The sequence below is a fragment of the Sciurus vulgaris genome (assembly GCF_902686455.1).
Source record: "Sciurus vulgaris genome assembly, chromosome: 15".
Lineage (NCBI taxonomy): Eukaryota > Metazoa > Chordata > Mammalia > Rodentia > Sciuridae > Sciurus > Sciurus vulgaris.
The window spans coordinates 52,959,709-52,974,901 of record NC_136476.1 but is presented as its reverse complement, the minus strand read 5'-3'; the positions used below and the strand labels follow the sequence as shown (position 1 = coordinate 52,974,901).

General features: G+C 50.0%; 1 protein-coding gene across 1 annotated transcript in view; it reads left to right on the top strand.

Annotated features, from left to right (window-relative positions):
• The window catches only part of TLN1 (talin 1), a 32,690-nt gene that overhangs the window by 12,971 nt on the left and 4,526 nt on the right, over positions 1-15,193 (top strand). Inside the window, 32 exon segments of the mRNA XM_079111832.1 lie at positions 35-133; positions 1,133-1,300; positions 1,478-1,772; positions 2,762-2,928; positions 3,737-3,865; positions 4,028-4,144; positions 4,232-4,345; positions 4,546-4,680; positions 4,839-4,967; positions 5,295-5,397; positions 5,548-5,756; positions 6,351-6,470; positions 6,648-6,845; positions 7,044-7,183; positions 7,387-7,480; positions 7,576-7,665; positions 7,781-7,903; positions 9,198-9,341; positions 9,808-9,969; positions 10,198-10,338; positions 10,434-10,615; positions 10,805-10,937; positions 11,455-11,556; positions 11,639-11,809; positions 11,884-12,033; positions 12,140-12,241; positions 12,321-12,440; positions 13,177-13,323; positions 13,435-13,601; positions 13,765-13,948; positions 14,043-14,168; positions 14,268-14,384. Of these exon segments, the coding sequence (XP_078967958.1) occupies positions 35-133; positions 1,133-1,300; positions 1,478-1,772; positions 2,762-2,928; positions 3,737-3,865; positions 4,028-4,144; positions 4,232-4,345; positions 4,546-4,680; positions 4,839-4,967; positions 5,295-5,397; positions 5,548-5,756; positions 6,351-6,470; positions 6,648-6,845; positions 7,044-7,183; positions 7,387-7,480; positions 7,576-7,665; positions 7,781-7,903; positions 9,198-9,341; positions 9,808-9,969; positions 10,198-10,338; positions 10,434-10,615; positions 10,805-10,937; positions 11,455-11,556; positions 11,639-11,809; positions 11,884-12,033; positions 12,140-12,241; positions 12,321-12,440; positions 13,177-13,323; positions 13,435-13,601; positions 13,765-13,948; positions 14,043-14,168; positions 14,268-14,384 (4,578 nt within the window).

Sequence of the window (15,193 nt, the reverse complement as noted above, 5' to 3'; positions counted from 1 at the left end):
TGGGCAGCTTCTGACAGGTGTTCACTCTCCACAGCCCCGTCAGAACCTGCTGCAAGCAGCTGGGAACGTGGGCCAGGCCAGTGGGGAGCTGTTGCAGCAAATTGGGGAAAGTGACACTGACCCCCAATTCCAGGTTGGTGACTTACCTGGCCCCTAGAACCCCTGCTTCTAAGAGGTAACCTTTGATCCTGAATCTAGATCCCAGTCCCTGCTTCTGTTCACTGACCCCTCCAAACCAACCTGGGCTTGTTTCCAGAGATGACACTGGGAACTTCTAGTTTTTTTGGTGGGGTGGGGGTAAGAATTCAGAACCCCTGAATCAATGCAATCTACTAATTTACATTTGGCCCTCCATGATATTCTTAACCCTATCATCCCTATACAGCCCTTGCCCTAGCTTGAGACTATCTTGAATCTCCAGTTACACCATCCCATGCATTCTCTGGCTATCGTCCTTACCCACCCCATGCCAGTTGCCACAGCTGACTTTTTCTCCTGGATTTCCCATGCAGATATGTGCACCCAGAGGGGCCGGGGCTCCATCTCCCCCCAGTTCCCCTACGGTAACAGCCTCTGGCCTGGGCCTTTCCAGCTTGGTCCTCTCTGAGCCGCATACACTCGCTTCTGTACCTCTCCCCCAGCCTCCTGGGGGAGCAGAACATGATGGGAGATGAGGAGGCCAGGCCCAGGCAAGGCTGGGAACTGGGATCAGGCAGAGTAGTTCAGGGACTTGTTCCCAAGATGCCAGAACAACTGCTTACTTGCAAGCCAAGATTGAGAAGAAAGGAAAAAAGAAAGCTGGAGGTAGGAAGGACCCCAAAAGGTCCCTCCTCTCTCCATCCTGTTGTACCAGTGCCAGCCCTCCCTCCTAATCACCATTCGAGTGTATCCGCCTCATTCATTTTTCTCTTTGGTGTAGGCTGTATTTCTTTTGGTGTAGGTTTGTTCCTTGGCGGGGTTTCTGTCCTGCTGGGTTGCTCAAGGCAGGGACTAGGAATAGGTTTGGGTTGCTTCTGCATACACTGTCCTCTGATTGGAGTCAATGGGAATAATGAAGCAGCTTATGCCTTGGAGAAGTTTCTATGGATCCCAAGTTCAATCTCAGGTCATACTAACTGCTGTTTTCTCACAGGATGTACTAATGCAGCTAGCCAAGGCAGTGGCAAGTGCTGCAGCTGCTCTGGTCCTCAAAGCCAAGAGTGTGGCCCAGCGAACAGAGGACTCAGGCCTTCAGACCCAAGTTATTGCTGCAGCCACACAGTGTGCCTTGTCTACCTCCCAACTGGTGGCCTGTACCAAGGTAAGCCCAAAGAGTACTGCAGCCGGCACCTAGGGTGGTACTGCCAGACACATAAGCCTGTCATTTTATTTCTTTGGTTTTTGAGGCCTCATTACCCACCCCAGTGACTGTGAAAACCACAAACACCTCATGACTTCTTTCTCTTGCCTACATCTCTGACATTCAGTTTGCCCATAGGTGGTAGCACCTACAATCAGCTCACCTGTCTGTCAAGAGCAGCTGGTGGAGGCCGGACGATTGGTGGCCAAAGCTGTGGAAGGCTGTGTGTCTGCCTCCCAGGCAGCTACAGAGGATGGGCAACTGTTGCGAGGGGTAGGAGCAGCAGCCACAGCTGTCACTCAGGCCCTGAATGAGCTGCTGCAGCATGTAAAGGCCCACGCCACAGGGGCTGGGCCTGCTGGCCGTTATGACCAGGCCACTGACACCATCCTTACTGTCACTGAGAACATCTTCAGCTCCATGGGTGATGCTGGTAAGGACACCCACCCCAAGGAAGACAAAAACCCTGATAAGATTCCTCAGGCCTTTGGACATTCCTTTGCTGACCCAACCATTCTACTCCTAAAGACTCAGCACAGTATGGCCATCCCAGCCATGCAACCACAGGCTCAGTGTTTAATCTCTGAAACCTGTACTTCACCATCTATAAAGCAGAAATAGGAGCCCAGGTGTGCTTTCCTTCAAGTATGTACAGAATATACCAAAGGTAGGGGAATAGCCAGGTACAGTGGTACATGCCTGTAATCGCAGGGGCTCGGGAGACTGAGGCAGGGAAATCGCAAGTTCAAAGCCAGCCTCAGCAACTTGGCAAGGCCCTCAGCAACTTAGTGAAACCCTGGGTTCAATTCCCAGTACCAAAACAAAAACAATAAGGATATCACAAAGTACACACCCAAATATGCCAAATATGTAGAAACTGGTGTGATTAAGAGCTAGCCCTGCCAGGTACTATGGCACACACCTGTAATCCCAGCATCTCTAGAGGCTGAGGCAGGAGGATTATAAGTTCAAGTCCTGCACCTGCAATTTAGCAAGACTTTGTCTCAAAAAAAATAAAACCACCACTAGGGGTGGGGTGTAACTCAGTGGCTGGTTGGGTTCAATCCCTAGTACCAAACAAAAGCAAAAAAGAGACAGGGAGATAGTCTTCCCCACTCTACCTTCTTAATTCCAAAATTCTTCACAAAGAAAGTCTCATCTTCTCAAGATGAGATTTGCTGAAAATAACCCACTAGAGACTGTCCTGCTAGAGATTTCCCACTGGGAAATCTGTTCTTCCCTAAGATCCTAAACCCAGAGAAAAAACTTGAAAGAAATCACTCAAAAACTTTTGCCAGTTTCTTTCCTGTCCCTAAAAGCCCCCATCTACCTTGTCTTCTCTGCTTTCCTTCTCCCTTGTCTCCACCCACTACCCTCTCAGTGTTTCTGGCTTCCTAACCTGATTGTATACTGTGCTCTTAGGAGAGATGGTGCGACAGGCCCGCATCCTAGCCCAGGCCACCTCAGACCTGGTCAATGCCATCAAGGCTGATGCTGAGGGGGAGAGTGATCTGGAGAACTCTCGAAAGCTCCTGAGTGCTGCCAAGATCCTGGCTGATGCCACGGCCAAGATGGTGGAGGCTGCCAAGGTAAAAAGCCTTCTGGGCAGACTGCTAGACTGGACCCTGAAAGGAAGTAGAAAGGTCTAGATGGTCAACCTCATCTGATGGGGAGACCCAGGAAAAGCAGAAAATACAAGAGAACAAAGAATACTTAGGAAGCAAATGTGTCCCCATGCTGCAGGTGGGCTACAACCTAGATTCCCACCATTGTGATTAGCAGGCACCCTTTTCTCCTTTCAAGTCCAAGGTCTGCTCTTTCTACTTTTCCCTAAATTGCTGCCACCACCTGCCTGGGATTCCTGTCCTTCCTGATCTCTCCTATGGAGGCACTAGGCCTTCGGTCCTAGGTATCTCGGCACAGAGAAAGACAAGGCATCGGGACAGTGAGACACAAGGGTACAGAGGACCATTAGAGGGAAGCTCCAGAGTTTTCCAGATCCCTGATCTCTAGGGCTTTTCAGTTTGCAGGAAGAGACATGTCCCTGCTTAGGAATCCTGAGGTGCCTATTCTAAACTGAGTCCTCCTTTTCCCAGGGACCCCTGCTCACTGCACTCTGTAGTAATTCTGGGTGCCTTAGGGAGTGGGGCAGAAAACAAGGGAAAGAAGGAACAATTCCACCTAAAGAAGGGTTTCACCATCCCAGAGGGAGTGGCCCTGAAGCTTCCTGGTAACATTCCCAAGGCAGTTCCTGTCAACAGTCATTACCCTTCAGTGTGGATAATTAGAATTGACCTCAGGAAAACAGATGAATTTCAGATCAAGTCTAGAGGGGTCATAGCAGAGCATATTGAGGGTCCATAGGGATGCTGGGTGATGACCGTCCACTTTTCTCAGGGGGCAGCCGCCCACCCTGACAGTGAGGAGCAGCAACAGCGGCTGCGGGAGGCAGCTGAGGGGCTCCGCATGGCCACCAATGCAGCTGCACAGAATGCCATCAAAAAAAAGCTGGTGCAACGCCTAGAGGTGAGGCTGGGAAGTCAACAAGAACAAGAGTGTGGGTACTTTGGGAGGCCCGAACTGGAGGAATATGCAAGAGAGTCAGTGTTTCCTTGTGGGGCACAGCAGGAGCCAGGTGGTCAGGGCTTGGAAATGCCTGGGTGTGTCCTGACTGCTCTATCCTCACAGCATGCAGCCAAGCAGGCTGCAGCCTCAGCCACACAGACCATTGCTGCAGCCCAGCATGCAGCCTCCACCCCCAAGGCCTCTGCGGGTCCTCAGCCCCTGTTGGTGCAGAGCTGTAAGGTAAGTATCCAGGAGGCACATGAGATGGAAAAAAGGGAACTTTCTCCAGACTGTGAAGGGTGGCAATCATGACATTTCTACCTACAGGCTGTGGCAGAGCAGATTCCACTGCTGGTTCAGGGCGTCCGAGGAAGCCAAGCTCAACCTGACAGCCCCAGCGCCCAGCTAGCCCTCATTGCTGCCAGCCAGAGCTTCCTGCAGGCAAGGCACCCTCTCCTTCCTCTTAGACCAGCTCATCCCCACCTTTCCAGGACCACGTCTCCCATAATTCAGATGCTTGCTAGTTGCCTCTTTCCCAGTACTGAGCCCCAGTGCTCACCATGTCCTGACCATCATTCGTCCCTATAACCAAGCCCAGAGGGAGAATGACACAGCCCATCTGCCTATCTGTTCCCTAACAGCCAGGTGGGAAGATGGTGGCAGCTGCAAAGGCCTCAGTGCCCACGATTCAGGACCAGGCTTCAGCCATGCAGCTGAGTCAGTGTGCTAAGAACCTAGGCACTGCACTTGCTGAACTCCGAACAGCTGCCCAGAAGGTATGGGAGCCACCTCTGGCTTTTGGGAAATGAGGGCAAAGTCTTGGGATATGGGGAATCTATATAGAAACAACTTTAATAGGGACAGTGTATAATCTGAGGTGTTGGTGAGACAAACCCATACTTCCTACACCCCAAACCACTTCTTATCATTGCAGGCTCAGGAAGCATGTGGGCCTTTGGAAATGGATTCTGCACTAAGTGTGGTACAGAATCTAGAGAGAGATCTGCAGGAAGTGAAGGCAGCAGCTCGAGATGGCAAGCTTAAACCCTTACCTGGGGAGACGGTGGGTATTCTTTCTTGGTTTTTTGTTTTGTTTTGTTTTGTTTTGTTTTGTTTTGTTTTGTTTTGTTTTGTTTTTGTGGTGCTGGGGATGGAACCCAGGCCCTCATAGGCATGCTAAGCAAGCACTCTACCACTGAGTTACACAACCAGCCCTGACAGTGAGTATTCTTAACATCTTCTTACTCATGTCCTGAAGTCTTCCTTGCTAACTGTGCTGCAGAGCTGCCCGAAACTGTCATTTAAACTGCCAGCTGTCCCCAGGTACCTTCACAAGTGTGTTCCCCTCATTCCTCCTTTCCCTGAGTCTATTTCTCCCCCTCATCTGTAGATGGAGAAATGTGCCCAGGACCTTGGCAACAGCACCAAAGCAGTGAGTTCTGCCATCGCCCAGCTGCTGGGGGAGGTCGCCCAGGGCAATGAGAATTATGCAGGTATGCAGGCAGAAGGCTGCGAATGGGGCATGTGGTAGGGAGGTGGGGAAATGGGAGCTAATGAGGGATGGGGCCAACAGAGGAAACCACTGGGATTAGAGCCTGCCATTGAAGGCACCTTTTCACTTCCCTCCTCTCCTGTTTCCCCAGGTATTGCTGCTCGGGATGTGGCAGGTGGGCTGCGGTCACTGGCCCAGGCTGCTAGGGGTGTAGCTGCTCTGACATCAGATCCTGCAGTGCAAGCCATTGTGCTTGACACAGCCAGTGATGTACTGGACAAGGCTAGCAGCCTCATTGAGGAAGCAAAAAAGGCAGCTGGCCACCCAGGGGATCCTGAAAGCCAGCAGCGGCTTGCCCAGGTCAGGTATTAGGAAGGGCCACTCCCTCCCTCTCCCCCTGGGCCCCCCCTTTTTTTTCTAGGGTGCTGGGGATTGAACCCAGGGCCTTGTACTTGCCAGGCAAGCACTCTACCAACTGAGCTATCCCCAGCCCACGCTGGGCCCTTTAATAAGGCCAACCCATCAGAACCTTATGCACACTGACAGAGGGCCATCTTGGATCTGCCCATGAAAGCTTCTTTCTGGATTCTACGCTTCTTTCTTCTAATCTTGGAAGAAGTGTCTTGGTGGACTAAGGCATGAGCCTAGCTAAATATTGAGTTTAGGAAAGTTTGATCACTTTCACTTTTTTTTTTTTTTTTTCTTGCGTGGTCCTGGGGATTTGAACCCAGGGCCTTGTGCTTGCAAGGCAAGCACCCTACCAACTGAGCTATACCCTCAGCCCTGATGACTATCACTTGATATCCTGTTGCCAGCCTGTTCGGCTAGAGCACCCCTTTCCTTTTCCACTTTGGGAGTCAGGAGCACTTGTTAACTCCTGTGTCCCAGGAGTGGGGAGGAAGAAAGCTCCTAAATTGTTCCCACTTTGGCAACCTTATCTCCTTTCCACTTCAGGTAGCTAAAGCAGTGACGCAGGCACTAAACCGCTGTGTCAGCTGCCTGCCCGGCCAGCGAGATGTGGATAATGCCCTGAGAGCAGTTGGAGATGCCAGCAAGCGACTCCTGAGTGACTCGGTAGGAGGATATGTAGGGGAACAGAGGAGTCACAGTACTCCAAGCCTTCCTGTATTACTGCAAGACATTTTTTATTCTGACTGCCCATATCTCTCCTCCTTTTTCCCCCCAGGTTTTGTGCCTACTCTCCCAGTCCTTCTTTCCCACACATCACTCCATTCTTCTCTAACCCTGCAGCTTCCTCCCAGCACTGGAACATTTCAAGAAGCTCAGAGCCGGTTGAATGAAGCTGCTGCTGGGCTGAATCAGGCAGCCACAGAACTGGTGCAGGCCTCCCGGGGGACCCCTCAGGACCTGGCTCGAGCTTCAGGTCGATTTGGACAGGACTTCAGTACCTTCCTGGAAGCTGGCGTGGAAATGGCAGGACAGGCCCCGGTATGAAAGCAGAGGGTCTGGTTACATGGTCTCTTTTGGGGGCCAGATAGGAGGCACTCGGGTGACCACAGAATCCAGATATGCTCCTGGCTCCCTCCCCACCCAATTCTCTAGAAGTGCCCAAGTGTCTGTAAAAGATTTTTTTTAGAGACAAATAAGGTAGGATAGAAGAACACATGACCTTTTCACCTTTAACAGAGCCAGGAGGACCGAGCCCAGGTCGTATCCAACTTGAAAGGCATCTCCATGTCTTCAAGTAAACTTCTTCTGGCTGCCAAGGCCCTGTCCACAGACCCTGCTGCCCCCAACCTCAAGAGTCAGCTGGCTACAGCTGCCAGGTAAGTTGGAGCTGGGAAGCCCAACCTTGGGGCATGTGAGAGAAACTGGGGAGAGGGCATTTCATGTGTTTCATGTGAGGTCCCCAGCTTAGGAGCAGTAAGGAAAAAGGGAGAAATAGTCAGAGACTTCTCGTGTCCCTGGGACTCAGGAATGATCGCCTAGTCACCCATTCACCTATTTACTCAACTTTCTGTCCCCCAAGGGCAGTGACTGATAGCATCAACCAGCTCATCACCATGTGCACCCAGCAGGCACCCGGACAAAAAGAGTGTGATAATGCCCTGCGGGAATTGGAGGTGGGCACTTGGCTCAGATTAAGGCTGAGGAGGGTGTTCTGTGTTTGGGGCTGAGGGAGATGTCTTGGATCTCACATCTCCCTCCACCTACACAGACGGTCCGAGAACTTCTGGAGAATCCAGTCCAACCCATCAATGATATGTCCTACTTTGGCTGCCTGGACAGTGTCATGGAGAACTCAAAGGTAAATGCAGCTAAGAGCCCAGGAGGAAAGAGATTAAGGAGGATGATACCAACCAGATGCTGCCCTAGTCCACAGAAAGCACCATCTGACCCTCCTGATACTCTCTGTTTCTCAGGTGCTGGGTGAGGCCATGACTGGCATCTCCCAAAATGCCAAGAATGGGAACCTGCCAGAGTTTGGGGAGGCCATTGCCACAGCTTCCAAGGCCCTCTGTGGCTTCACTGAAGCAGCTGCACAGGTTATTTCCTTGTTCTGGGAACAACTCCTACCTTCCCTGCCCCACCTCCCCTCACATGTACATAAATCAAGAAGTTTGTGTCTATAAAGCCAACTTTTGAAATCTGGGTTTCCCCTTCCTGAAGGGGTGATACTTGACAGCAGTTGTTGAACATCACCAGTTCTGATTATTGTAACCCTTGAACCCTGGGGCTTTAGTTATGATTACATTGCCCATCTGTGAGGTCCCTTTGTTTTGTTTTATTTATTATTAGTGAGTGAGTGAGTGTGTGTGTGTGTGTGTGTGTGTGTGTGTGCCAGGGTCACAGGAATGCTAGGCAAGTGCTCTACCACTGAGCCACACTCCCTGCCCAGGTGGAGCCTTCTTTTTATGAACATAGTATCAGAAACAAAATTTCCAGTGACTTGAGTTACCACTTATCTCTTTTTCTACATTATCAAGTATAAAAACTACCTATTAGTTTGGAGAATGTTTTGCTTTAGTGTATTGGCCCTTAAAACAAACTAGCTTTAGGGTTCTTCTCAGACTTGTTTCTCCCTGAAAGCCCACCAGATACTCCCCCAAATCCCCCCACCTCCCATTGCCCTATTATATTGGGTACCCAGCTCTATGTATCTTAGCTCTTGAAAATCTTTTTGTTTTTGTTTCTTCACTTATTTCTGAAAAAGCATAACAAGGAATAAGCAAAACTACCATGTGTTGATGGAGGTATGAATCAAACATGAGATTATCATAAATTTTTTTTACAACTAGTATATACCCCTCCCTTCCTGTTTTTCAAATCTCTGAAGCTTGGAGATGCCATCAGTGTTAATTAACTTAATAACCTTCATAGTTATGTGTCTTTTAAAGAGACTTTACCTCTGTGTGTGTGTGTGAGAGAGAGAGAAACCATAAGCTATACATTACTCACCATAAGCTATACTTTTTATCCTAGGACCCAACACACACACACACACACACACACACACACACACACACACACACACACACACACACACACCTAAATAGTCATTCATTAAAATCATTTTTATGTGTTTTTTGTTGTTGGCTTCTTTTTTATAACTTTTTTATTTTCTGAAATTTTTGAAAATATTTAACAAAACTCAGGAGTTTTTTTCTTTTTTACAGTATAACTACAATTTGTTATTATACCTCACTTATATAGAACTCAGAAAAATAAAACCTGTTAGCTCTAACTTACTCCTCTTCCTTATGTCCCTACTATCGCTGTTCATTTCTGATCTGCAATCTTTATTTATTCCTCACCCTCACCCCCCTTTTCTCTTCTTAGGCAGCATATCTGGTTGGTGTCTCTGACCCCAACAGCCAAGCTGGACAACAAGGACTGGTGGAACCCACACAGTTTGCCCGGGCAAACCAAGCAATTCAGATGGCCTGTCAGAGTTTGGGGGAGCCTGGCTGTACCCAGGCCCAGGTAACATAAGGGAACAGGTACCATGGGCAAATCTGGGAAAGAGCAGACTGGACTTCAAGGGGAAAAGGGAGATGAAGCACATGTGGGGAGCAGTGGGGGCGCCCATCTCTAACCTTCCACACACAACTTCTCCTTGGGTAACTATCTTCTCCTGCCATATTTTTCATCATTCTTCTAGTTAGTGCTAAATTCACAACTTCCTTATTGATGGTTGAGATTATTCTCCCACTTGCCGTATTTTTATTTTTCTCCATTAGTGTTTCTTTTATCTCCTTCTCCCCGCTCACTCAGTTCATTTTTAGGCATCTCTGTTTCCAAATCTTGACTTTTCTAGTGACTCTCTTTTTCCTATTTAGACATCCAAGAGTGTTGTTTTCCATCCTGCAACCCTAAAATGGCTCCTCCTTGGGTATGTGCACTTCCCTCCTGCCCTTGTCATGAATTTTCCATGTCTCTGTCTCCTCAGGTGCTCTCTGCAGCCACCATTGTGGCCAAACACACATCAGCTCTATGTAACAGCTGCCGCCTAGCTTCTGCCCGTACAGCCAATCCTACTGCCAAACGCCAGTTTGTACAATCAGCCAAGGAGGTGGCCAATAGCACAGCCAATCTTGTCAAGACCATCAAGGTTTCCAATGATTGAATTGCATCATCTCCCTGACCTGCCCTGTCCTCTCCCCATCAGTTCCCTACTCATTCTCTGAGGCCTTCTGCCAGATCCCCTGACTAAGAACAAGCCCTTTCCTACCCAGACTGGCCATTGCCAGCCTCTCCTAATCCTTTAAGTCCTGGAGGGAAGCATGGGCTTCACCTGTGTCTATGAGCTGAATCCTCAGGACCTCCCTGTCACTTCCAGGCACTAGATGGGGCCTTCACAGAAGAGAACCGTGCCCAGTGCAGGGCAGCAACAGCCCCTCTGCTGGAGGCTGTGGACAATCTGAGTGCCTTTGCATCAAACCCTGAGTTCTCCAGCATCCCTGCCCAGATCAGCCCTGAGGTGAGGCAATGTGGAGAGAGAACTGACTGACCTAACAATGTCACCTCATCTTCTGGGGTACTGTGAATCTAACATCCCTGCTCCCCTCTCCCTAGGGCCGGGCTGCCATGGAGCCCATTGTGATCTCTGCCAAGACCATGTTGGAGAGTGCTGGAGGACTAATCCAGACAGCCCGGGCCCTCGCAGTCAATCCCCGGGACCCCCCACGCTGGTCAGTGCTGGCTGGCCACTCCCGAACTGTCTCAGACTCCATCAAGAAGCTTATTACAAGCATGAGGTACTGAGAGGTGAACTGGTTTGGCTGGGGGACAAACATGGCAGAATGGAGGGGGTGGGCACTTGGTGCAGTTAGATGGAATAGTGTTGAGTGACACCTGTTTTTCCAAATTTGGGGGATTCATGGAGGAGATGGGCTAGACCTGTTTAAAGGGATGTTCTTGGTATGGAACCTGTGATGCATCTACAGGGACAAGGCCCCAGGGCAGCTGGAATGTGAAACGGCCATTGCAGCTCTGAACAGCTGTCTACGGGACCTAGACCAGGCTTCCCTTGCTGCAGTCAGCCAGCAACTTGCTCCCCGTGAGGGAATCTCTCAAGAGGTGAGGGGAAAGTTTGCAACTGAAAAGGGAGATATCAGACTCAAGGAAGGTGGGGAATCAGAATGGGCTTCACAGAGACATCAGAGAGCTAAAACATGCCTAGCAGGATTAGGAAGTTCTGTATGGAAGGAGGAGTGGGGCCAGGGGTGTGGCTCAGTGGTAGAGTACATGAGTACATGCTTATTGTGCCCAAGACCCTGGGTTCAGTCTCCAGCACCACAAAAAAATGTTGGAAGCCAGGCATGGTGGTGCACACCTGTAATCCCAGCAATTCAGGAGGATGGGCAGGAGGATCACAAGTTCAAGGCCAGCCTCAGCAACTTATCCAGGCCCTAAGCAACTTAGTGAGATCCTGTATCAAAATAAAAATTTTTAAAAAGGGCTAGGGATGTGGCTCAATGGTTAAGCATCTCTGTGTTCAATCCCTAGTTCCAAAAAAAAAAAGAAGAGTCAGGTTCTGTGCACCAGAGGGTCCTATAAGAGGTAACAATCAGAGCTGATACCACTTGTTTCCCAGGCCTTGCATACCCAGATGCTCACTGCAGTACAGGAGATCTCCCATCTCATCGAGCCGCTGGCCAGTGCAGCCAGGGCTGAAGCCTCCCAACTGGGACACAAGGTACTTTGGAAGATCTGTGAGGAGTCTTGGTGGGGAGGGTGAGAGAAAGAGTACCTGACCCTATCCCAACCCCTCGCCTCAGGTGTCGCAGATGGCTCAATACTTTGAGCCGCTCACCCTGGCTGCAGTGGGTGCTGCCTCCAAGACCCTGAGCCACCCGCAGCAGATGGCACTTCTGGACCAGACTAAAACATTGGCAGAGTCTGCTCTGCAGTTGCTGTACACTGCAAAGGAGGCTGGTGGTAACCCTAAGGTAGTGAGGGGAAAGGAGAGTCAGAGGAGCAGGAATGGCAGGGCTCCATTCCACTAACTTACTGTCCCCCACAGCAAGCAGCTCACACCCAGGAAGCCTTGGAGGAAGCTGTGCAGATGATGACAGAGGCTGTAGAGGACCTAACAACCACCCTGAATGAGGCAGCCAGTGCTGCAGGGGTTGTTGGCGGCATGGTGGACTCCATCACCCAGGCCATCAACCAGGTTAGACTCCTGGTCCCTGTGGATATAGAGGCTATCCTGGTCTGGGGCCTTGAGTAGTGAAAGAGACCCTGATGGTCTTCCCCCTTGTCCCATGCCCACCACTCAGCTAGATGAAGGACCAATGGGTGAACCAGAAGGTTCCTTCGTGGATTACCAGACAACTATGGTGCGGACAGCCAAGGCCATTGCTGTCACTGTTCAGGAGATGGTGAGTTTGGGAGATTATAAGTGAACTGCCCTTGGAGAACTGAGTTGGGATAGAACATCACTTCTTCTGTTATCACTAGGTAACCAAGTCAAACACCAGCCCTGAGGAGCTAGGCCCTCTTGCCAACCAGCTAACCAGTGACTATGGCCGACTGGCCTTGCAGGCCAAGCCTGCAGCTGTGGCTGCTGAAAATGAAGAGGTAAACATAGAGGCAACTCTGACCTTCCTTGACCCCCTTCACAGGAAATCCTAGGGGCATGCCCTTTGTTCCCATCATGTGAGCCTTTAGGCTGTCCCACCCTGACTCCATCTCATCTGACAGAAAAGGGAACATGCCCTCAGGGCCACTCTACTAAAGAGTGATCAGTACTCTTCGTGGGGACAGAGGATCAAAGCCTTTAGTCACAAGGATAAGGGAGATAGCTCAAGTTCTAAGGACTTCTCAGTCCTACCCCTCTTGCCTCTGCCAACTCTGCATCTCTGCTATAAGTCATACTGCCACTATTCCCTTCTTAGTTCTTCCTTGTTGTAAATTCATGAAGCTCATCCTTCCCTAAGCTCCTGGCTTTCCAAGAAAGCAAGTAATTGGATCTTAGCAGGATACACCTAATCCCAACCCAAAACCCACCACAGTCCCATACACGCCAAATTGTAATCCGCGATCCAATTGAGTCCAACCACTCAAGTACAAAGTGCTTTTCTCCTCCTCCCCACTATACTTAACACAATCCGCACCAGTTGGTGCCTACATGTTATTGTTGTATGAGGTGACCTCCTGCTTAAAGGACATGAAACCAGAAGAGTGAGCTGGCATCTTTTCTCCTCAACTCCATTTGTCAGTGATTCATGTTTTCTCTACATCCTGTTACTCTTCTAAGGACTGTGGAGGTGCTCTGAGTGCCCCCTGTAAAATCCACCTTTCACTCTGCTCACAGATAGGTGCCCACATCAAGCACCGAGTACAGGAGCTGGGCCATGGCTGTGCTGCTCTGGTCACCAAGGCAGGTGCCCTGCAGTGCAGCCCCAGTGATGCCTACACCAAGAAAGAACTCATAGAGTGCGCCCGGAGAGTGTCTGAAAAGGTGACCATGGGCTGTAGGACTGGCTCTCCAACCTGGGATCTTTTCCACACTCCTCTGACCTTCCCAGCCCTTTTGTTTCTTCTATGGCCCATGTGACTTTCCCTACCCCAGGTCTCCCACGTCCTTGCTGCACTCCAGGCTGGGAATCGTGGCACCCAGGCCTGCATCACAGCAGCCAGTGCTGTGTCCGGTATCATCGCTGACCTCGACACCACCATCATGTTTGCTACTGCTGGCACACTCAACCGCGAGGGTGCCGAAACTTTTGCTGACCACCGGTGAGGAGGGAACTGGCCTGAAGGAACCACACAGATAGGGACATAGGGCCAAAAGAGGCAGGATATCCTTAGCTTGTATGGGGAAAATCTAGACTGAGAACTGTGGGTCAGCTGAAGTGGGCAAAGATCTGAGCAGAGCTGACTGGGGTGGACCCTTCCTCAGGGAGGGCATTCTGAAGACTGCAAAGGTGCTGGTGGAGGACACCAAGGTCCTGGTGCAGAATGCAGCAGGGAGCCAGGAGAAGTTGGCACAGGCTGCCCAGTCCTCTGTTGCCACCATCACCCGCCTCGCTGATGTGGTCAAGCTTGGTGCAGCCAGCCTGGGAGCCGAGGACCCTGAGACCCAGGTATTTATACACCTGATATCCCTAATTCTGGCTAGAAGTACTTCCTGTTCCCCTTCCTTCTCCCATAGACCAGAGCCGCTTCTCTTCTACACAGGTGGTTCTGATCAATGCAGTGAAGGACGTAGCCAAGGCCCTGGGAGACCTCATCAGTGCAACAAAGGCTGCAGCTGGCAAAGTTGGGGATGACCCTGCAGTGTGGCAGCTTAAGAATTCTGCCAAGGTTGGAGGAAATGAGGAGCAGTGTCAGGAAGGGGGTGATTAGTGCACTTCCTCCTGTTACTTAAAGTGATCCCTTCCCCCTCTTTTCTGATGCTCTTAGGTGATGGTGACGAATGTGACATCATTACTCAAGACAGTGAAAGCTGTGGAAGACGAGGCCACCAAAGGCACCCGGGCCCTGGAGGCCACCACAGAACACATACGGCAGGAACTGGCGGTGAGCCCAAGCCTGGGTGTCACAAACTAGGGTCAGAGAGAGGGAACATGATAGAGTATAAACATGTTCCTTACACACATTCACAAATAGTTAGATTCTTCTCTTACCACCAAACTTCCTGTGTGTCTCTCCCTTCCTCCCCTATTGACTCCTTAGCATTTGACAGCTATCTGCTTTCACCATCATCTTCCCATTTTCTCCAGTCTCCCATGGCCTCTTAGTTGCCACATTCAGTGACCTCTTTTTAGCCTTCATCCTCTTCAAACATTTCCATAGCATTTAACTCTGTTAATGAACCTCTCTTTGAAACTCTCTTTGCTTTTGACTTTCTTGATACTGGCTTTTCTCTTGCTCCTTAAACATCTTTTCAGTAGCTATCATTGGATCACCTTCAACCTGTTTAATGCAGAGGCCTCTCCAGAATTGTACAGATAGACTTCTTTCTCTCTTCATTCTTGGGTGAGCTTAATCAATTTCATTCTCATTCTCTAAGAAGCTATCTTCCGGTTCTTTGTTTATCTCAACTACCTGTTTGACATCACCACCTAGAGGCAGTGCCTCCATCCATTTCTGCCTCAAGGCCACTTCTGTAAACAGTGATCATAACCCAAAGTCATGAAGAATTCTCAGACATCCTTGACCTCTAACTTTTTCACCACATCTAGGCCATTGCAAAACCCTTTCCACTCCCCTTCTCCAATCCCTTCTTCTTTCTAGCTTTCTTCCTCCTCTCCTACTCCCTTGCAGTACTGAGGATGGAATTCAGGGATGCTTTATCACTGGGTTAAATAAATCCCTAGCCCTTTTAA